The sequence below is a fragment of the Lipophrys pholis genome (genome assembly GCF_963383615.2).
Source record: "Lipophrys pholis genome assembly, chromosome: 15".
NCBI classification, from domain to species: domain Eukaryota; kingdom Metazoa; phylum Chordata; class Actinopteri; order Blenniiformes; family Blenniidae; genus Lipophrys; species Lipophrys pholis.
In genome coordinates, this window is record NC_137642.1 from 24,552,258 (window position 1) to 24,577,052 (window position 24,795).

General features: G+C 43.7%; 1 protein-coding gene across 1 annotated transcript in view; it reads right to left on the reverse strand.

Annotated features, from left to right (window-relative positions):
• Positions 1 to 24,795, reverse strand: part of thada (THADA armadillo repeat containing) — a 99,859-nt gene that overhangs the window by 36,616 nt on the left and 38,448 nt on the right. Inside the window, exons 28-30 of the mRNA XM_080481937.1 lie at positions 24,473 to 24,604; positions 16,472 to 16,640; positions 1,788 to 1,891 (exon numbers count right to left, since the gene is read on the reverse strand). Of these exons, the coding sequence (XP_080338063.1) occupies positions 1,788 to 1,891; positions 16,472 to 16,640; positions 24,473 to 24,604 (405 nt within the window). The remainder of the gene's footprint in view (positions 1 to 1,787; positions 1,892 to 16,471; positions 16,641 to 24,472; positions 24,605 to 24,795) is intronic.

The window sequence follows — 24,795 nt, forward strand, 5'->3', positions numbered from 1 at the left end:
TGATGATGCCTCCACCATACTTTCTTCTTCCCACTGTCGATTATGTGTGCAAAGATGTTTTTACTGGGGTTTTTTTCAGATATGACACAGAATGCGCATGACCGCATTCTGAATTTAACCCTCATATAACACAATGTCCAAAATCTGTGAGACGTCCCATGTGTTCAGGACTAATTCCAGTTTGATGATCCCAAAAACAAAACAGTTACTGTTACTCCAGGGTCAGATGCTGGAGGAGACTGCGTCGTGTGTTTTTGTACGTGTGGTGAATCTTCAGAGCCACAAATGTGCAAGCATCATATGAAATGCCTGCAGCTTTATGATCCCAAATCTGAGTAATTCAAATAACCGTACACACACTTTCGTACACTCACACATACACGTAATCAGCGAGGTGATTTATATCACCGTAGATCGAAAAGTAAGCGAGCACTCACTCTCAGAACGTCTGACGACTGAGTGACGCCTGTCGTGTGATTTTAAGGGCGAACTTGACTTTATCTGCTTGTAGGTGTGTGTGTGAAGCAGCATGTGTGGTCATTGTGAAGTATGTGTGTGTGTCTGTGTGTGTGTGTGTGGGAACAACGGGGACAGTGTGTGAGCTTGACGTCATGTTTTCATCACTCGGATATTATTAACACACACACACACACACACACACACACACACACACACACACACACACACACACACACACACACACACACACACACACACACACACACACACACACACACACACACACACACACACACACACACACACACACACACACACACACACACACACACACACACACACACACAACACGTGATGGAGTGTGTATTGGGAGGTTGCGTTAGGCGAGATTTTAGATTTTGAGTTCTGTGTCGTGACTATGGAGTCGGAGAAGGTGAATCGTTCCATCGCAGTACAAGTGATACATAAGGAGGGTTTGTAATCGGGTACTGTTGGGTCCACCGAGGCAAAGTCAGCCGCAAGAGAATCTGCGGCCCTCAACCAGCCAGAGAAAAAAACCCAAGGTGCCAAATCCCTGATAATGACCAATAAAGCTTTTCTGGAGAGCGGCCGCATCAAGTTAGTGGCGTTCTGGACGAGTTGGGGAAGGGTTTGGTCTTATCCTGAGAACACAGAGCCTCTGACCTGTGAAGTCCTGAGATCCGCGGCGCTGCATGATCAAACGAGTGGGCGGCAGGGCCGCGCTCCGCCGAGCAAGAATTCACCTCGTCATCTTAATAAAGGCTCATCAGTGTAACCAAGCGGAGCTCGCCGCTAACCGAGCCACCCTGTCTTATTTGCTGCAGGCTGGACCACGGCGGCGGCGTGGGGGGTTGGGGGGAGGGGGTTGCTCAGACCCGGGGGTGACCTCGGCCAGTCAAGAGGAGGAGGGAGAAGGGAGGAGAGGGGATGAACTGTGTCCCAACCTGAGGCCTGGGTCTTTGGTGAGAGGGCAAGGAAAAGAGAAGGAGGGGTGTCTGCGGACGGGTCAGCGGGCGGTCTCTTTGAAATGGAAGCCCGGGCAGGACATGAAGCGGACGCGGCCAAGGGAGGGGATGTTCAGCCAGACAAGGAGCCATTCTTCTGGCGAGGGAGCTTGAAAAGCGGGGATGGATGCTTATCTGTGTGTGTGTGTGTGTGTGTGTGTGTGTGTGTGTGTGTGTGTGTGTGTGTGTGTGTGTGTGTGTGTGTGTGTGTGTGTGTGTGTGTGTGTGTGTGTGTGTGTGTGTGTGTGTGTGTGTGTGTGTGTGTGTGTGTGTGTGTGTGTGTGTGTGTGTGTCTAGAGTTACCGAGAAGCCAGCCACATGCGCTGACTGAGGGCCTCGCCAATGCCACTTCCTGCTGGCAGGGGTCTGTGCGAGTCGGCCTGGTAGGAGCGCAGCAGAAACAGCACCTGCAAACACACACGCATACATACGCTTGAACATTTGCATTAGCGGGACCAACATCTACCAGGAGCAAAAGAGAAGTGTTGTGGACGCCAAACTGCAAAAACACAAGAAAACAATAAAGACGACCTATGACACACATTATACATATTCTGCGTAATTCTGATATTATACACATTCTTCAAACAAGATAGAATTCTGGAAGAGTCTTTCAAAAGTGTGAAAAGGGATGTAATTTTACATTGATTAATTGCGTCTTTATTTTGAAAATATTCTGGAACATTTACAATCTGGAATGTTGTAGATTTTCCCCTTTTTAATGATGCTGAACCTGCCAACATACAAGATAGAGTGCTTGTAATTTCACACCAGCCTCATTCTTGTGACGGACGAGTAAAACAAAGAGAAAATAAAAGAATCTAAAACGGTGTGAGTCACTCGAACCTTTGCAGAAAACACAGAATCCAAACTACACTTCAGTTTCTATTTGGACTTCCGGGTCTGTGTGTGCACCACTTCGCCGGTGTGAATGTGTCCGCCTGACCACCGATACGTTTTTCCCCCCGGCGCCAAACTGCTGCTCTGCTGAGAATGTTCCCCCGCCGCCGACTCGACAGACTCTGCGAAAGGCTCCAGCTTCCTTTGACCTTAAACAAGATCGGCGTACTAAGTATACACCCATCATGTGTAGGTCTTTACATACTGTACATAACACTGAGCGGACCACCATGTTGTTTTGTTTTGGATCCAAACGTTCAATCCTGAACCAAAGTGGATATGTGTTGATAGATGAAAAGAATTGTGAATAAATTTGTGTAAAAATATCAAACATGTTATTCTATTCTATGGTATTTTTGATTTATTTATTATCATCATTCATTTATTTTTACCTTAAGTTTTGTTTTTAGTGGGTGGGTCAATTTGGAGATGGGGGGGGGGTAGTTTCTCAAGTTCCTTCAATAATGTGCATTATGCTTTATGACCTCTGTATGTACAAGTCCTGCTTAAATCTGTTACCTATCATTTGCTATAATAAAAAAAAACAAAAAAAAAAACAGGCTAAAAGACAACAAAACTGATTCTTTCAAGTCTTTCAAGATTGTTGGCAGGACGACTGGAACCAGTAACAAGTTTCGGTGAAGGAGTGAAGCACAGGAGTGATAAGGATGAAAACATTCCTTCACAGTCGTCTCGTTATGAAATTATATAATGCAGTGAGATCATGAGGCGTGAAGGAGAGGCTAAGAAAAACAACAAAATCTGGAATAATCTGGACCACAACTTTGACAACGGGCTGGTTTTCACTTCATGATACTATTTGACAGGAATTCGGACGCAGTGACCCTGACTTGGTTGAAGCAGGTATAGAAGCAGGACAGATGGTTGGATGTAAACAGAGTTGGAGTATATAAACGTAGCAAAGTGTGATTTCTGGCAGTTCTTTTGCACAGATGGGACTGAGAGTATCCAAACCCAACGCAGTAATCTCACCAAATGCTCTGCCCTAAACCTTAATGAGCCCTTTGAAAAAAGGCCGCTGGCTTCCTCTCTTTTGCTGCCTTCGTTTCCCCAGAGGATCCTCCCTCGGGCCAGAGTGTCCTGAGGGCCGACAGCGTACCCAACCTGCCGGGGAGGACCGTCCGCCCCGACACCTGATCTCTGGACGGGAAAAGAAACAAACACCTGCTGCTGGAAAACAAAATTGTTTCCAACTGAGGAGCAAATTATCCTGTTTTAACTGCTGGTGTGACAGTGACAGACTGAGTCAGTTTGTAGCAGGTGGACTGGTGGTTGGGAGTGTACAGAGGCCAGGATGCAGGCTGGCTGGCTGGCTGGGGTGTGTATTCTGGGCCTTGGTAAGTATACTCTTTAAGCTGGGGCCATGGCCACAGACCAGTAGGAAGCCATTCATTACGCCGCTCAGGGAAGGCAACGTGGGGGAAAACCAGGCCGACCACGTAGCACCGAGCCCGGCCGCCGAGTTCTGGCCTGCCCCGTCTCCTCTCCTGCCGTCTCCACGCCCAGCCAACACCCAGCGCCTGGCTCGCACCGGCAGCTTCCAACACCGCCGGGCCCCGTCTTCGCCTCCCTCTCGCCGGGGCTTCGGGGATCCAGCGTCGGAACCGAGGGCCAAACCATACATTGAAGATTTCCTCGAGATGCCGCTCTCCAGGAGCCGGTTGTGACGCTTTAAGCATTCGTCGAGTTTCTTCTATATGTCATAGAGGCTCATGTCAAGGGAGCAATCCAGAAACGCGTCTCGGGTTTCAGTGGTGGCTGCAACTGGTTCTGGCAGGTTCCCCGGGTCACGGCTCACCTGCTTGACCTGTGTGTGACCGACAACAATCTCTTATTGCAGCTTGTGTTTGGTAACACGTAGTAAATTATTCCTGTCGGGTTCAGCCGCCACGTTTGCTCAACACCAGACCAGAATGACCTGGGCCGCCTGCATCGTTTCCAAAACCTCTGTGTTGCACGTGCAAATATGACACGAACGGCAAAAACTACGAAGACGCGAGGTCAAGCACCCGACCTGGTCACGAGGAGCATCAGCGGCACTGAAGTCGGTTGTGTAACATCACTCATGCTGCCACTTTTTCCAAATCTTCACTCTCACTCTCTTCTGCTCGCTGCGCCTCATTCACCAGTTTGGGAAGTCCCTGTCTGGTAGGCCGAACCGGCTCAATCCGGCCCGGCGCTGAGAAAAAAACCCGGAATATTTATAGAAAAAAGAAAAGAAAAAGAAAGCTTCCTCCTTGTTCCTCCTCCCAAAGAGTGAGGACAGAACTACACCCCATATGGGAGGCGATGCTGGGATTGGTCCAAGCTCAGATGAAAGAGAGGCGATAAGAGAGCAGCTCAGTGTTTATGGTCCAAGTCCTAATGGTTTCTCTAATGACTGTCCCTGAATAGGATTCTTTTTCTGTTTCCTTTAAAATCATTATAATCACATGCAGAGGAAAAAATATTTGTCCACGTGATGTCCACAATGACATGTTTTGTATTGTTTTCAATGCAGAGATCTTTAAATAAATGCATTTAGAAAATAATTAGTTTAAAAATGACTCTTTTTATTTGGGGTTAGGGTCAGTATAAAGTATGAAGAAACACATTTCAGAATGTTTGTGCTTAAGGCCTGTAAAAGCCTGGATCTTTGCATTGGTTGCCGGTGCTTCATTTTATTTGTAATGCACTAAAATGCACAGTTAAGAAAAAAAATTGGATATTCAAACTTAAAAAAAATAAGTTTTGTAGTTTAGGATATTCATACTGAATGAAGCAAAGGAGTCAAAATAATTACATGTTTGCGTCTTCAAATGCACAATTCAAAATAAAAGGTTTTCTTCATGTGCTCATCTGCTGCTACAGTAACATTAGCCAAAATGTCAATGATGCTGGTGTCAAACTACAGGAAGCCGGCGAGTTAAAACAACTGTTTTCAAAAAAAAATCCAATGCATGATAACAAATTGATTATAGGATGTGAGGATATACAAAAACAAACCAGAAAAACAGAATATTTAATTGTTATTATGTGGTATAAATTAAAATATGAGAAGTATGTGGAGTCTGATATTGTGACCTGGACTGATTTCAAATGAGAACTCAATAGGAGTCGTCTTCATTCCTGCTGCTTATTCTGTGAATGGTTTATTGAAAATTAAGCTTTACCATAAGAGTTCAACTAATATGATAATGTTAAAACTTTAATAGGTAACTTGGTAATTGTCGTTCTTCGGCCACATGTATCAGAGACTGAGCCTTTAGTGTACATCATTTTATTTTGTCCTTTTCACTGGCATAAATGTTATTAACGTCATTGTAATATATATTTTCTCAGGATTTTACAGGATTTATTTCGGAAAATATTGTACAATTTGGGAACCATTGTCACATAGGAACTAATGTTGGGCATGTGTTGCACATAAGACAATTAAAATGTGTCGTGACAGGGGTTTTGAATTTTTTCATTTTTTTTTTAAAACATACTCGCCCCTTCACCTGTTCCAACTGTTTGATGCATCCAGGGAGTGATAGTCCAACTTAACTATAAAAAAAAAATATATAAAATGTCCCTGGAGTGCATACACAAATATAGAATCATATGTGGTATGAAAATATACCACAATAATTCAACATATACTTTAAGACGCAATCTAAACATTTACGCTGAGGGACATAAAACCAACACTTTGAGCTGTTTGAGGTTTTACAGCTGGATGATAATTCTACGAGTTGTCTTCACTATGTGGGACAATACTCACTTGAGACATTCAATTTGTCCCATAACTATGAAAATACATAACGTACCATTTAAGCACGGTTGCTAACACAATCCTCCACCACTGTGCTTAATATACAGAAATACCAAACCATATTTGTGTGTTCTAGTAAGATGCTCGTATATTTGTGTATGTATCGTGTGTAGGGGCTTTTTTTCTTTTTTTTTTTTTTAAACTAGCGTTACTCTACTTTTGGTTCTGGTAAAAATAGTGGTGGTGGATGTGAGGTCCCTTCAGACTCTGTTATCAGCCTGCGCTGCCGTCCCTCCCACTGCCGCAACCACAGACTGACCACACGGGCGAGCAGACACACACACACACTCACACATACACAGACACACACACACATACACAGCAAGTGCAAGAGCAAATAATTGCACAGCAATCCAGGGCTGTGTCCAGTAAAACCCGAAGCACAAAGGAGCATATAAATTGAAGTTCACATAAAAGCAGATAGAGGGGAAGGCGAAGTGCGGACGCGCCCAATTAGGCAAAAAGAGATCCCAATAAAGACGGGCTAAATATAAAGGGAAATAAACATTCTCCCGCTCCATATAGACACGTTCCTGCACTAACAACGCGAGCGTACGCACCCCAGACACCATGTCATACTTTTTCACACATGCACATGTGAGCGGGGCGTAACCAACTCACAATTTTGTGGTGTGTGTGTATATGTGTGTGTACGTCTGTGCACAAGCTGCATAACTACATCTTTGTCGGAAAGTTACGACGGTGCATCTCAACTACTCCCCGGGGAGCTTTTTGTTGCTACCATCATGTCTGAAGGAGAGCGTATATTTTCAGTACAGGCAGCACATGGAGATGGGAGGGGTTTGACATTCAGCTGCCCCTTGTCATCACTCCTGCTTGTGTCTCCCGGAGCAGTAAAATCTGAGCTACAGTACCTCACAAGCAGCACTGAAAAGGCCAAGGTCAAGTCACTTTCTTCCTCCGTACCTCAAACCTGGAAGCAGCGTGCAGTCAAACCATGGAATGAAAATCCAATTCAATACAGAGATTGTTGGGGAGGGAGGAATAAATCAATCGAACTCCATTTCATTCACTTCGCCGTCTGTCCATGTCCCTGTACTCGCCCTTCTTAATCTTTATAGCGCATTGTTCTCTGCTCACGTGTAGTTTAATCACAAAAATAAACAACAGCACCCACTAGTGGTCCTACAAGAAAACTACACCATTTACAGTGTTTCTGTCATTTCAGTGTAAATGGACATTATTTTCAAAATGTTGCTGTGTAAAGGTGTAACTTTTGAGAAACAAAATTAATTTTTGCTCTCTGACAGTAGTAATGAAATACACAGGTTCGTGAAGTATTGCATTGCACAGGACAGGTACCATATTAGTGAACTCCATTCACCATAATCTTCATCACCATGTCAAACGTTGATGTTAAAACCAGCAGCTAATAGATTAATAAACTTAATTAACTTAAGTTGCAAAGCATAACTCGGGTTAGTTACACTTTTGAAATAATGCAGCAATAATTTCCTTAAAACTGCAGATTTACTTAAACTTTCAATCAATTTTTTGTTCTAAAACCTGAACAAGTTCACATTTTTCAGGAAATATTTCAACATTACCCCTCATCTATAACAATGCCGCCTGGTGCCTACCTCAGTTAAATAAATACATCAGTAGCAGCTGCTCTGTTTAATGAAACTTTTTTATGTTTTTCCTAATTTCCACACTTAAAGTCGGGCCGAATGTTTGACATCCTTGGTTTAGTATCTCGTGATCTAAATGACTGGCTAAGACTAAGATAACTCTAAGAGTTACAAATTCAGAACAAATCTATTGTGTACGTCAAACTTATTGGAATCTATTTTCGAGCAGTCATCCACTTTGCCCAGGTGGAAATCCAGGGAGTCTTGATTGGGGAGAAAAATACAACATATAATCATATATAACATAATTGTTGTGATCTTTGTTCTCATCTGAAACAGATTCATCCTGAGGAACAATTTAAAAAAAGAAAAAAAAAGAAGCACATTCTTTCACTGGACTCGGAGGGTTTTCTGGAAAAAGGCCGGGCAGACCACTGGCCAAAGGCAGCACACCGACCGAGAGAGAACTTATTCGAAAGCAGCAGAAAAGAATATATTCGGCAAAGCAAGGCCAACGCCAGTGCTACCAGGGAACAGGAGGTCCTCCCAGTTCGAGGGCCTACTCCATCTCTTTCTCATTCCCCCTCTGTTGTGGAAATACACAAAGGATTACATCCGTCAAGCGAGCCCTCCTCAAACCACCACAGGCCGCAGCTTTAATACGTCTGGCTCGTACCCGGCACTGCGGGCCAGGGCTGCTGCTGGCGCGTGTCAAGAGCGGAGTCCGGTGTCGGCTCGGGTTAGTGCCGGTCTGCCCGACGGGCTTGTTAGGCTCCGTTCAGATTGTATCAACAAAGCTTTGGGGCGCGTTGGACGGACCCGAGATTTGATTTTTAGAAAATATGTATTTTCTCAGAGAAAAGTCTGATTGGGGCCATTCAGAGCGTCGACTTCAAGGTCAACCAGGTGATCATGTGGGCCAGATCTAATTCTGAGCAAGAGCCATAAAACGTAATCTTTTCTGTAATTCTACTGTAAAGCTCAGACCCCGTTTGTGAAAACGCAGACATTTTGTGTTTCCGTTTCATAAAGGTTTTTTTGTGTACATGGCAAACTTGTGAAAACGATGGCTGTTTCCACAGAAATGGCAGAAAGGCTGAAAATGATGCAGTTTGCATGAAGAGCCACTAGTGGGTGCTGCTGTTTGTTTTAGTCATGAAACCACACACACACACTGCACAGAGAACAATACGCTATAAACCTTAACAACGGCGAGTACACGGACACTCATGTGGACAGACGACCAAGTTGGACTGTTATTACAGTGACTGTCAACTATAAAACTACCAAGTCCAGGAGGACATGGACTGGGAGTCATGACTGATACTATTGATCATAACATCTCCAGAGAATAGAACAGCATTAAACTGGTTTCGATCATGTCCATCAGACAGGTTCCACTCTTCAGCTCAGACTAAAGTTAATCATGGAGTTCCACAGGGTTCTTGTCTTGGGACCTATACTTCTCACATCATACATGCTTCCTGTAGGGAAAACTATCAGGAAACACTCTATTAACTCCCATTGTTATGCAGATGATACACAAATCTACCTATCTATGAAAGTGGGATGATACTGATCAACTTCTCAAAATAGAAGCTTGTCTTAAAGACACGGCGTTACTTTGACCTCCAGCCCCACTGCGGGGAACCTTGGAGTTATTTTTGACCAGCACTTGCCCATCAACTCCCAGATTAACGCACAAGTGACTGCTGCTATTTTCCAACCAATACAGATAAAACAAGAAATGACACAATAATCGGCACATCCAAATGTCTTTTGAACTGAAAGAAAAAAAATTAAAAATCCACATTCACATTCTGCTTTTCCGTATTTTCTATTTTCATATGAGCAATAATGTCACAAAAACATCTTAATTGCTGAATAGTTCAATTTTTGCTTTATGCTTATTGGCGCACGTTGTCGGAGTCGTCGCCTCCAATCAAGTGAAAGTTGACACATAAATGTCCTTACATAACACTGTAGCATGTAAGTAAGTTTCTCTGTCTGCAGGGGGTAAAACCTAAAACAGATATAAAGATAACTGAGACTAGATCTGTTCACAGTGAAAATTAGATTAAGAACCAAACAGTTTTATGCCCCTGCCAACCATTAGTGCTCACTGATGCTGCTGAACGTTTCCCTGAAGGAGACCACGTGTTGTTGAGAGAGTTGGGGAATTACAGAAGAAGGGACTCACTAAAGCAGGGTTCACACTTGTGGAATGGTTCACTGGTTTGTGTCCACTCTGGCTCGATCCGCTTCACGCTCACAGTGGCATTTCAGTCATCGAAGTGGTACGCGAATAGAACAAGTTGACAGCTGTTGTGACAGAAATTCTGCGGCATTCCTTCCACAACAATGCTTTGTACTGAACCGAATGTTGCACAATGCATATTGCATATTCGTGGTGTGTAAGGGCTCCGCAACAGCTCATAAAATGTACAACGGATTTCAAATGGTGGCAAAAATTCCTTCAAAGGTTCTCATGAATTACAGTCTGCCACGAAGACACTTTGCTTCTGAAGTCCCGTCATATCCTGTGTTTGGTCTGTTCCCTGCTCATCGGTCTGCGTTCAGGAATCAAACTAATTTAAAGAGAACCGCTCCGAAGTATAGTTGAGTCAACTGCAAACTGCTTTTCAAAGCGACTCTGTCTGCTTGCCAGTTATGCAAAGAAGCAGATGCTGTGTTAGTTAAATCACCAAACGTGTGTGTTTGGAAATGGGGATGATGACCTGCTGGAGTTTACACTAATCACCAGAATAGAGAATAAAAGGTGATTCAAGAGAACTTGAACATGGTGTGGTCGGTGGTCCCAAACGGCTATTTCACAAACTATTTCACACACGACAATCCAAAAAAAAGAGGAAAACAACAACAAAGATGGGTTTACTATCGCATTCTGATGAATTACAATAACACTGAAAAGTCTATTTATTTCAATACTTCAATTCAAAAAGGAGAAACTTGATAAATAGATTCATTCCACTCAGGAAATCAAGTTCCCCTTTTGTGAATTGAATCACTGAAATAACTTTTCAATGATTTTATATAGAAATACAGTATATACTCCTTTGAGATGCTCCTGTATATACCAGCCCACGATGATGTTGATTATACAAAATCTTGAAAAACAGAGACATTTAGGTCAATTGGAAAGTAAATCTGAACTCCCAAACGGAAATCTGAAAAGGCCAACAGCAAATTTAACACAATTCCCCAAACGTATTCCGGGTGCTTAGCAAAGTTTGGGAATTAATCACATCCGTCAAGTGTTCGTACGTCCAATACATCCATTTAATCACGACAGTGGCTCACACTCTGGTGGGAGTACAGTGTGTGGAATCACTTATCTGATGACAAAATAAAATACAACAAATAACCTATCTCATAGTATCATGGTTAGTCATCGCCTGATTCATCTGTGGAGAACAATTGGAAAAACAAAACCTCCCTGGATGGAGACATATTTCATGTATCTTTAACTGTGAGTCAGCACAAGCTGGTCTCGGTAGCCGTGATGGTTCCCAGCTCCACACTTGGCCGGCTAACAGTTGTTTCTTTGACAATAACAAAGGAAGTCATTTCTCCCTCGAGCACAAACATCTGCTACCTGTTACACACACACACACACACAATAAAGTGTATTAACATACATTAGGACAGTCCCCGAGGGTAAACACAATGTCCTCATCATCTGAGTGTAAACACAATGCCAGTGTGAGCGCACACACAAGTACAGCGGGGTGCACGCCGTAATCCAAACACTCCTTTTCTCTCCAGCAAAAGTCTAAACATCTTGCCTTTTCGCGGAGCGCAGGACATTTCTCTCTCTCTCACACACACACACACACACACACACACACACACACACACACACACACACACACACACACACACACACACACACACACACACACACACACACACACACACACACACACACACACACACACACACACACACACACACACACACACACACACACACACACACACACACACACACACACACACACACACACTCTGCACGGCCGAATCTCAGCCACCATCGGTGACTGTGTGTGCGACGCTCTCCAACCATAGGGGAGAGACGTCTATCTTTGTCTCCCTAAGTTTAGAGCACTTCACCTGCATGCACTTCTGCAAGGACATGCCCACCCTCTTCCCACGGCTAAATGCTTCTGGCATATCGGCTGCTATCATCTATCCAGCGCTCGCACGGCTGCTATCGAGACTGGATCCAACAGATATACATATTAGGAGAGCGTCAGCTCACTTGACCACTATTCGGTTTTCAGAAAACTGTGAAGGAAGCATTTGGAAAACTTCTGAAAATACAACATGAACATCACTTAATGTTAACTGAACAGGATGCTTATTGTTTGCAGCCGCCGCCACAGCAAGTCAATGCATCCAGAACCCCTGGTGAGATTGAACACTAGTTTTCTGATGCAACTGGTCTTAATATCTGGGTCTCCAAACCCCAATGTCAAGATTCACCCTGACGCTTTGCCAGGCCGATGTTAAATAGTTTAATTTATGGTGTTTATTATCATAGAAATTTGCAAAAAAAACAAACAATAAACCTCCCAGGCTCGGTTGCTAACCTTGAGGATAGATATCACAGCAGATGGCAGGTCTGACAAAAGCTGGTATTTAAGACGATCTACTGACGGTAATGTCAAACTCGTAAGATCTATAGTTATAAACCGAACCGTAATAGTTTCAATCAAACGCAAAAGCAACAGAAACACAAACTGCACAATGAGACTCTTTCAGTGTGAGATTCATACTACTGAAGTTCATTACAGTCGCATCAAACCACTGCAAGAAAAGCATTGCGAGCGGTTTGAATGTTGTGGCTGATTATTGCACGGAAGTCGAACTGGGAACCAGTGAGCTGCGAGTTTCAACCCTGAAGTGGTCACAAGGCTTTAGTGTGTTGGGTTCTCGAGCAAAACACTTCTTCACACTTGGTGCTTGCACAGACAAGAGGCATTGCTTCTTTAAATGTTTGCCTTCACTGGTTGTCTAGCTTTCAGAGTGAGGAAGGAAAGTATGAAGTCGTCTGGTTTATCGGCAGATATGGTGCAGGTTTCCAAACAAGTTTCCCCAACAATCAAAATTTATTCAAGAATTATAAACATTTTTCATCAACATATTGTTTGTATTAAGAGCCATGTGAATCCTTTAATCATAACCTTCAACAGCGATAACAGATTTTATTGTTGTAGGAGTACAAAGCAGGACGTTGGCGTTTCATGGATCAGACTCAACATGTTGAATTAATGAAACCTTGTGAAAATGCAAATCTTTCATTACATTTTGGTGTCCATTTACACGACAACGGTCCTCAGAGCCACTAAAAACCCAACTTTTTGAAAACGGCTCCTCAGGTGGAACTTTTTGAAACGCTCTGACTCCATCTCACGGAACTTTTTGAAAAAGCTTCTGCTGTGCCTGCAAACCACGGCCGTAGTAAATTGTTCTTCTGCAGACTGACAATAACAAAAACGGCGGCCCCCAGAGTGTCATGACTCCCAGTCCATATTGTCCTGCGACTTTGCAGTTTTATACTTGACAGTCACCAGTAATAAAAGTACGACTTCACCTTCTGTCCATACTAAAGTCTGTGTACTCCCATTGGTAATGTTTAGAGCGTATTGTTCTATGCGTACGTGTGGTTTCATTCCAAAAACAACCAACAGCACCAACTGATGGCCCGGCACGAAAACTACATCATTTTCAGCATTTCTGCCATTACCATGGAAACGGACATCATTTTCAAAATCATAAGAGCCAAACTTTTCTGAAACGAAAACGCAAAATCGATGCATTTTCACTTGAATCGTCATTTAAACGGGGCCCGAGTTAGGTGGAGTTTGTCAGGTCATTGTCATAAGGAGATGCACCACTTTTTATGAGCTCTGCATTCCTACGGTGGAGGGATTAAATTTCCACTTTTTTCTTATTAAAACTTACAACCTGTCTAATGGATCACCCTAGTTTACTGGATTTTTCACCACACTGCTTTAAATTTACCCTCTACTCATCCCCTGCAATGAGGCGGACTGTTGGCTGGTGGACACATGACTGCTGAGCAATACCTCGAAAATGGATGTTTGTTAGTGACAGGTAACAAATTATTTCGATTCTAAATAAGAAGAGACTGTTTAATGTCATCTTCTAGGAAGTAGAGAAGAAAAGTCGAAAAGGAGAAGCTGAAAGCAAAGAAACGCCTGGAAATGAAGTGAAGATCAGGAGATATCTGGTTAACCTCCGCACACGTCGAGCATGACAGGGAATCGAAACGCCGTCTCCTCCTGAAATCTCCCCGAATCCTTTAAGAGGCCCAGCTCTTCTCCCCACCCCCTCCCCCTCCGTCCAGGCCTCCTGCCCACATCGGACCTCCCAGCAGCTCAGACCGCTATCAGACCACAAGTGCTCCATCTCTCGCCGAGGAGCATGGAGGAGGTTTTCTCCTTTGTCTCAACCCCCCCCCAAGAACCCCTCCCCCCCCGCTTCAGGGTTCTTGAGTCTCCCCCCGCCGACCCTCATCGGTGGCCTTCAATAAAAAGGGCAGGGGAAACTCCCATTCTCCCTGTTCCGCTGCATGTGTTGATATTACCGGCAGACTGTTTGGTTGTGTTTGTCAGAGTGTGATGACAGAACTAAACATTGGTATTTACCCTGCGATAACCGCCTTGTCTGGACAGGCTCCGTGTGGAAACCCAGCCTGTGTGTGTGCTCGTATAGCCGTTTCCTCTTTGCCCCTAACCTTGACCGTAACTTTAAATCTGACCGGTAACTACCTCAGTCACTGCTTCCTATGTTTTACTTTCCACAGTAAAAAAAAATAAAGAAAAAATACATCAAAATCCCATCAAAATTTTAGTAGTCTGGCTTTAAAATACTGGGGCACGCAAAATATAAACAAATACCAAATACGCTGTGTACACATGGCACGTCCAACTTATTAAAGGCTGCAACGTGGAGTTATCTCGCAAACAAATGACATGTTTATTCACGTCCATTCACAAACTCACAGCATGCTTGATGCCATGTTTACTTGCCAGCAGTCTTTTCAAACACACTGTAAACACCAGTATTCCTGCTCAGGTGTTTATTCTGCGATTTATTGCAGGAAGTCCTTGCCTTGCTGTTTTTAATCTCCTGTTTCCTACCGAGGCATTTTTGTATCTCTCCGCGTGTGCTGTTTAGTGCGTGCTGCTGCTGCATACCAAACCGCATTCCTCCTGAGGAATAACAAATACATTCAATAAACTGTCAATGAATTCATGCCCTGCTAGCACCCACTGCCCCCTGCTGACCAGTGGACTGGGAGTGAAACCCGTGTTTTTACAAATATCATTGAGACTCGACACGTACAGAGAAACTTATTTCCTCAGAGTGGTTTCACTATTGGAGGAAGCACTGGGCACGGGTACATTGGTTAAACATGCAATAAAACTCCGGTACTTAGATTGTGATGTGACTTGAGATACACACTTCAGTATATGATGATGATTCCTTGTTTTTCTTTTTTTCTTTTATTGGAACCAATTTTCACAAATAGTGCTGTGTGTTTTGTTTATTACTTTTTTTTTTTTTTTTTTTAAAGGCAAACATCTGCAGTTTCCACTAGCAGAGTTTATTACACAAAGTGATTATTTGAGAAGTTTCTTTTTTAAGTAACCTTTTCTTGATTTTTATATTGTTGCCGCTTTGTTTGAAATCATTTTGACATAATTAAGGCCCTTTTTACACAATTACGTTTTCAAGAGCAGCACCCTCTAGTGGCCCAACTTGAAAACTACTCCGTTCTCAAAACGTTGCCGCGTAAACACAAAAGTTAACAAAAACACTAAGATGACATTTTCATTTGAAACCTTGTCGGGTAAACGGGATCTAAGTTAAATATAAGTTCAGACAGTAAGGCTCCACCCGAGTGTCCAATTACGTACATTTATTTCAGTTCAGTCAGTCTTTTGTGATATGTATGTAAATGTTGATATCATAAGATCTAAAACACTGAATTCAGTCAGAATGACTGAAATGCTCTCATACGGGATCTTACCTGCAGCCTCTTGACGTCCAATGATAACCACATGCATTTAGGTTGTTACCTTAATTAACTATTGTGACTAATGTGTTGTTCTAGAAGTTAGTAACTGATTCTGAAATGAATAATGCGGTTATATCAACTCCAGTTTTAGTAGGCTTGTTACATGAATCTGCATGAATTGATTATTTGGGGGAGTATTTTATACCAGGAGATCTCATTAAAACTGGCTTTGTGTTGAGATTACGGTAATTTTCACAAATTTTCAAAAGATTATGTTATAAGGTTATGTTACAACAAGTTTAACACCCCTGCTATAGAGCATCTTCCCCCCACTAACAGGTGTAACTTCAGCTTCAGGCTCACCCACGAACAGCAGTGCTGACAGCACACTTAATGCGCAATAGAGACTCTACAACAACAAAATAAAGACTTTAATGTGTGTCTATGTGTGATTGCAGGGGCAGCAGACAGTCGCCTGTTCTGTCACACATAGGACACTGGGAAAAACATTAAACTGCAGCTCTACCTCCAGTGTGTAGACTTCATGATTCCTACGTCATGATTTTGCACGTACTGTATGAGCTTTAAAAATCCGGGTGTGATCAGACCTGCAGCAGCGTCCCGTGGATGTGGTTCTGCTGGAGTGTGGTTCCCGGCTGTGGCGGAAGCTCCTGCAGCAACGAGTGGACTGTCGATGGGACCTGGGTGAGCAGAACGAAGGGGACGAGGGCCCGGGCGGCCATCTCCCTGGTCCGATACACCGCAGAACGGCCGCATCTGAAGAACACACACACACACAGTAGGGTAAGTGTGGAGCATGTGATGTTATGAGAACCTTTCAGCCGTGAATTATGCAACATTACATGTTTGCGTTAATAGAGGAAGCTGTACAATTTCCCATTATCACAGGTCACGGTTTGTTATCCCAACTACTGAGTTTAATTTATTTTCCAGCTGCAACATCAAATTATGTAATTACAGTACATGTTATCACTATTAGTGATCATAATTATGTACTCTGAGGACATTGTGTGATTAAATCCGCCACTTTGGGATGATGACGCATGACTTATTTGATTTGGACAGTTTGTGGTTATTTTTCTGTATTGTCTCCATCTTTTTCTTCTCTTTCTTTGTTCCAGTCTGCCTCTTCCCTCGGCATCAAATGAACATAAACAGCTTGCAGGCCAAGAGATGACTGATGTATCTGAAATCTCTTTTTTTTTAAAAAACCAAAAAACTCATAACTTAACCAACACAGGAATCTACTTTATGTTTTGGCCCACACGCAGATGCCTTTGTCCCACGGTCTTCTTACAGTGTTCGACGGCGATACAGAAAATGTGGCGAGTCACCCGGAGTGAAACGCTAAAATTAACCTTGTTTACAAGCTGATAGTCTTTCGTTCTCCAGTGTCATAACACAGCCAGAGCGCACATGAGAGAAGGACATGACCAAGACGTGAGTGAGATAAGGGGAGGAGGGGTGAGGCAGTTTGAGGGGGGCAGAGTAAAGCGTTACTGCTGCTGATGGAGCGATTCCAGCTCGGCAGGGTGTTTTGGTTAAAAAATGATAGCTGAAGTTTTGTTTTCTGAAGCTATAATTTCACAGAACATCAGTTTTGTTGCCTCTATTAACACAATCTCCTTGTTTTTGATGAGCGGTTCCACACGGCTGGATGCCTACTAAATACAAAGCAAGAGCTAAAAATGGTTCAGTGTCGTCCGATTGCTTCATCTAAATATGTTGAGAATTGTTTTCTGGTCATTTTCAGTTAAAATGTCAAAAGGCCTTCTTTATTGTCAAACACAAATTCATTTTTGGTTTGACAAGCCGACACCACTGCCATTGACTGTTAGATGAATCATATGAAGCTGCGTGTTGACCAGGGGTGTCAAACATAAAGCCCGTCAGCCAAAACAGGACGGCAAGAGGCTCCAATCTGGCCAAACCACCAAGCAAATTGTAAAGATTGCAAAGAAAACATAAATTTTGTAGTGGATAGAACACGGCACTGAGACCCGACCTGAGATATCAGTGATGCTGCCATGAAAGACAGCTACCAGGTAGCTATAGGGTCTCAATAAACAATATTTAGAACCGATTTCAGACTCCAAACCTGATTCATCCTGTTTCTGGCCTGGAAACACTCGGGTCCCAAAATTCACACTAGAAGTCTGTCAGACAAATGTGTTGTGAGGACACTCTTTCTGTCCAGTCCAAAATACACAAGACCTCCTTGGGGGATCGCCACCCTCCTCAGAAGTAATCCTGCTCTCAGTAACGTGGCCATCGAGGTGCTTCGAGGTCAGCTGCTCGACTGTCCTCACTGGGCCGCTTTCTCAGAGAAACACCAAACTAAATTGGGACTTTTGAGCGAGCTGAGAAAAGAATGCCAAGAAAAGAGAAATCCTGACAGTCTTAAGGATAATGTGGGTCATGTATCCGTGACCAACATGTTTCCGGGTTGGTATGAGCCAAGATAAAGCTTCGACATACATCCACGCGGCGCCATTTTAGGGAAAATATGGAGTGTCCACATGAACCGTATGGTGAGGACACATTGGATATGTATACACAGGCGCGTACAAGTCTGGCCAAGAAAGTACATTTATATACACGAGGAGCAAAAGTCAAAAGAGGACAATGGATGTGAGCTGTTTATAGGGCCTGCTGTTGTATCGGCGTCGGCAAGCAAAACTACAGCAAAGGTTCCTGAGAACCGCTGAGCATCCACCCGCCATTTCACGGTATGGGGGGATGAAAAGGAAAACAGGCTTGAGTGTGAGTGAAGGGTGAGATACATCTAAAGGCATAAACGTATAGCTGTGAGAGCAATGGTCCGAGGATGAACACGAAGAACCGCCGTGAACTGAATGAGAGGGTTGTTTGGAGGGACACATCAACTGTCTGCAAATGCTGCTCCACCTGCCGTGCAAATGCCTCCGTCTTTCTCGCACACCTACGGTCAGACAGACACCCAGAGCTTCAGTGTCGCACACAGACAACAGTTTGCATTCCTGATCTCTACATGCTTGTACATTTGGATTTATGTGCACAAATGTCACACGCCTGACGATTGCAAAGCCATACACGGGCGCTCACTCCCCTCCCCCGCCTCTCCCAGTCCCCTCGTTTTGGACCCATATGTTAGCTATCTGTGCTAATTTGTCCCATTGAAAGTCTTTTGCGAAAGGAAATGACAGTTTGGAAGGGTGTAATTTTAGAAACAGGGGGCGTCCCCTGTGGGGTCAGTTGGCAGACTTGCTGACTGGCGTGGACGGCTCTCATCTGGGCTTCATTTAATCGAAGAAGTGTTTCCTCCACAGAGACCGGAGCGCGTTGGCTCCAACCAGGCAGATTATCAGAGTCCGTCATGCAATAACACACTGTGGGAGAGTTTGGGAGCCGACGTGGTGGCAAGATATTGCTGGCTGAACACTGTGGCTCTGTTGCTTGAGCGCCAAATCTTTTTTGTTGCAAGTTGTTTAATTTGCAGTCATCATACGACCACAGTGCGTGTGGAAGTTAGAAATCCCTGGAATGAGGGCAGCGGCTGCACAAATCTGCTGGCCTGCTCAGGCGGACAGCCAACGTAATGTAAACACAATCATGTCCACGCTGCTGTTTATGTTTTGTGTCAGTTTGGAGTATATCTGGGCCGTCAAGATGAAGAGAAATGAATATGTTCATCGCCGCTTTGTTTTTGCTTTACTAAGCAAGATAGTGAAAAGTCTGACAATAAGTCCAAATACTGAGCAGACCCACAGCACTGCAGACACGACATGTTCAAGGTCTTGACAGCGCAAAACACAAGAAATATTTCATTTATTCAAATTTCTGGAGATGGACGAACTGAAGTGGCATCCTGATGAATTTGAAATGTCTGTTTTATGCGGTTGTCAGATTTCTCCTAAAAAGCTCTATGAGCGGCGCAGAATAATGTCAGTGTGAAGTCACAATAGTGTCTTCAGATCTTCAGTCACAAATTCGAGGAAGACCTTAGAACTGTTCTGTTCTACCAGCACTGCAGGTGGTCTTCTCCTCCTTTCTATCTTTATTCAGGATGAAGTAGAACCTAGAGAAAAAATCATCCCTAATTATTCAGTTTAAAGTAGTTTGCAGACAGGGCAAAGTTTTCAATGTCTTCCCATTTGAAGGTACAAAGAAACTTCTCAAGTCACTAAAACTTCCATTTGGCAGGAGCTCCCCAGCCCCTGCTATGGACTAACGCCTTTCCAACTCCATTGACTTCACGAGGAACTCCAGTTAGGTCACGTACATGCTTCGTGATGACCTCCAACTGGCATAATTCATACAAGTACATAACATCTTTACACTGTCTTAATAAAAAAAACAAGCATTACATGTGACGTACAGTAACATATCAACTTTGATGCAACCTGATCGCGTCAGTGATGTTACCTGGAGCCAAACTGATTTGAATCACTTTCTACGAGTCCCCAGTTTGTATCCAGTTAGCACAACCCAACCTAAGGATCTCTAACCGTTAATCATTTATCACAACAGAAGAGCAACAAGAAATGTTGGCCAATGTAACCTCTCTCAGATGGACCACTTTTGAAGTTGTGAGTTAATTTACAGGCATTACTGTGCCCTTTTAAAAAGAAATGAGATAACAACACAGAGAAATCGCGAAAGGAGAGGAAGGGAGTGAGGCAGGCAGGGGAAGGAGAAATGCCTGGACTGGATATCATGGGATATAAATCAAGACCACAACACCGAGGATCTAGCTTAAAGGCAAAGGAAGAGGAATGGGAAGAGAGGAGACCTGGATAGAAAAACGCTTGAGTAGACAAGACATACTGGGTACACATAAAGACATCAAGGGCCGGAATGAAGCCGCTATTAATTATTACAATAAATCTGTCAGCCCCCCCCTTTCTGTTGTCATCATTATCGCTCTTCTCGGCATCATCCGTGCAGGTGTGATGCATGCGGAGGACAGGCGGCGGGGGAATGCCAAGCATCTAGTGGGTGGGAGGGTATAAAGATAAAACTGTTACGTGGTGCAATGGCGGGCATGATGCTCAGTCCTGCCAACACGATGGCCGAAGCAACATTTGATCCTCGGCAGGTTCAGATCCTTTGAGAAAGGAAAGAAGTGGCGGGGCTTGGTGGTGGTGGGGGGAGGGGGGTGGGGGGGTTGATCTAACCAGACACGTCCACACAAGCTCGGGGAAGATCGGGGCATATGGATGGGGGAAGGCGGAACGTGTCGAGAAACACGGCTGCAGCCAAAGGAGTTCAAGCTGGGCTATATTTAACCAGCATGTGGGCTACATTTGGGTGGATGCATGCGCCGCATACCTTCTCCGACAGTCACAGACTTGGCTAAACCCCCATTAACTGCAGCGACAAGAGAGTGGGCCTGAAAGGAAATACTCGGAAGATTTCACAAAATTACTCATTTGTTGAATCACACCAAGTCCAGGAAATCAGCTCATAACTATTAACTTGCTGAAGCTGACTGGGAGTAATTCAGGAAAACAGATGTGGCTTGTCCCCCAAAATAATAATGAGGTTTGTACTTTGGATAGAAATAAAACAAGTGTCTTGTGTCATTGGCCGCACATGGAGGAGTACTCAATTATATATGGCTTTCATTAAACATTATGCATCGTAGAAGTGTCGTAAATGGTGGATTTCTGATTATTTACATGCAGCGATGGTGGCTTGTTTCCACATAATGTGCCTCCACATCATTGGGAGAAATTTGGGGTTCAGTGTTTGCCAATGGACACGTCCATATAGACAGTAAGATTCTGGGGATTGACCTGCCAAGCTTGTGATTGGCCGCAGTGGGAGGTACCAAATTCCGCCTATATTTTTAAATAATTTTTGTTTATTCTGTCACCTGTTAAAAAAAAAAAATGTTTCGGGAGAAGATCGGTTCATTAAATGTTACCTCACATTCATCAAAGCTCTGACCCGCTGTCGATATACACCTTATCGTTTCTGGTAGAACAGCAAGTGTGGACAAGAGAAGTGACAATCGACTCACAGCTATATTGGAGCCAAGTTGAGACGTGGCCTTGCTTCTCTACATCCTGAACAACAGGACTGTCCACTTGTGTATTTGATCGTCAAAGAAATGTCATTCATTTTGCTGGTCTATCTACTTTTTGACCAGACGTTGGTGTTAAGAGTGGACGCAGGGGACTGATGGCATCATGAGGGTTTGTACTGAGGGGCAACAGCCGTTGACTTTTGACTCCAATGTATCACTTTTTGTACCAACAATGATAAACACACTGATAGTATGCAGCACCCACATACAGTTTTATTATCCTAACCATCAGTACAGCATTTTGGCTTCAAGGTCACATGCAAACTTAAGACAAAGTAGGCCTCCAGTGAATCAAATCAAGATGGACTTTCTTTGAACAAAGCATGTAACATGTGAGGAGGACCATGTCTCCTCCAGATTTCCCATTCAGCCAGTGTTTCCATCCACAAAGCATCACCAGCTGTGTTTGCTGGCATTCCAGACTTTGCAGGAAGAAACACCTCCAGAATGGAGCTTCAGTCTGTGTACAGATTCACTGCCGACACCAAAAAGCCACCCCTGGGTTTATTTTCTACACTTTACAACTGTGACAAAAGAAGAAAGCTGAATTGCTCTAAAACTACCCTAGGTTTAACTTTTATGAGTCGAGATTGAGAGTAAAATGAAGAAATGAGGCGTTTGGTCTTGAGTTTAAGATTAGACTTTGTGGATTGCTTTCAAAAAGCGTGCGTGCAGAATGTATGTCCCAAGTTTTGCAGGTGCACCAAGATGCACACGAGCATTTTGCGATAAAATTTGTACACGCTTCCAGCTCAGGAATGTAAAAAATGAAGCTTGTGCCCACGGTTTCCCATTCGCCTGGAAGGTTTCCTCCCCGGTAAACAGCGAGCCGTCTCAGATAAAGCCGCTCGCAACCTAAAACAAGAGCTGCGACGCGAGACAACACAAGCAGGGACGCTCACGACGGAGACCGACTCGGGCTGGGAGGGTGTTTTGTCTCAGCCTGCACAAACACAAACATGTCACATGAACAAAAACTCAGGCCTATCTAGCTCGCGTCCATGGCCAAACATTGTGAACATGTCACGAGGATCCGAGAGCGGGAAAAACAATCAAATTGATAAAAGATGCCTGCACATTTGTGTAAACGCTGCAGATGCACCTGTAAAAACAATGCAACAGGAGAGTGCACACTCAAGTGTTTAGACTGGCCGTGTTTTGTCTGGGCAAAATGGATTTGTTCTATAGTTAGAAGGAGCTATAGCGTAGAAGCAGGTTTATCCGAGGAAGCAACTGTGTGAGCTTTCTTGTTTCTCATAGAACATTCCCTTTGTTAATGTTTCCTTAACCTTTATAAACTATTAAAGGAGTGCGAACACATTTAAAATACTGGAATAGTATATTCCAGCAATGATAATAATGATAATAATGCACCATTTCCTAAAAACTTTGCATTGATTTCTATTTGATAGTTGGATTATGCGACTATTGACAAATGTTTTCTAATACAGCTGCTTGTTGGTTAGCTGTGCTAAAGTACTGGCAGCAAAGCTTGGTTTGACTTCCTGTCTCAGCGACTCTGGAAAACATGGCTGAAGACGGACTACAATACTGCCACCTAGCAGCCAAAGGGAGGGATTTTAAAAACTGGATCCAATGTATTTTGGACTGTTGGTGACTGAGCTTCTCTCTCGACTTTACTCATCGACACATCAGCTCTTTCATTCAGATCCTCAAGAGTTAATTTGCTTCTTTTCCCATCAAATTTCAGACTTACCTCCGTTATTCATGGCACAGTCGGGGGGGGGGTTGTAATCAAAACTTAGTTGAGACATCTTCTCAGGCATTTTTTTCCTCAGTGGGATATCTTGGATTGACTGACTGCTGCTGAGGCAGCATTGCGCACAGATCTGACACGCTCTGTGGAAACTGGATCAGCTGTATCCAAAAACTCCTTCAGGCAGAACAGAAGTGAGCAAATCGCCAAAAGATCATCCCAATTCTCTGAGAATCCAAACTAAGTCATGACAACAAGTCATGCTGTTTAGTCTCAGAAATAGATTGGCTTCCCTAAACCACTTCTCAGAAGGGGAAACAAGGACAAAGACCTTAAGGTGAGACACACCAGCATGTCAGGGTGAAAGATGATTTAAAAAACACATGGGGATTATGGAAATAAGAAGGTTTTATGTAAAGTTAGCAACCACAACTATAGAGAAACCAAAGTATGTGGTGCCAATATGGATCATTTTAAGAAAGTCACCCGACCTGAGTGTAAGATATCAATATTTAAAACATTATCGAGCCGTAACCTGGAAAATATGCAAATGTGAGCCAAGTATCTGTTAATAAAGACATCCAATACTGTTGAATGACTCGAGTGTTTCAGTTTATGCACTGTTATGAATAGGAGCTCTTTATAAATGGCATACTAGTCATTTGCTGCTCATATGCTAATCCAGAATAGTTACTAATGGAAAATGGACTTTTACCACTTCCTGCTTTGTGTGGGATTCACACTGCAGATGTGGCAGTCAGTGCTGCCCGGCTTGGAAACATTTCCCGGACTTACACCTACCTCATAATGAAGGGCATGAAAGGTGCGAGCCCCAGAGGCGAGGAAGAGCCGTCCATGGGTGACGGGTAGAGTCGACTGAGCACCAGCAGCAGCAGGAACAGGCTGGGGTGGAGCTTCACCTGACCACTGTCGCTGAACACACACACACACACACACACACACACAGAACCAAGCTGTCAGATTCCACCAATGCATCGTTAAAACAACCTATAATGTGCAGTTTTCGCGGGCGTGTGATTGAATAAAGCAGCCTTTCAAACGACTGCGCTTGATGATGTTCCCAGATTCCTGGTGCAGCAGGTTTCTGGGACAGGCAGAGGTGT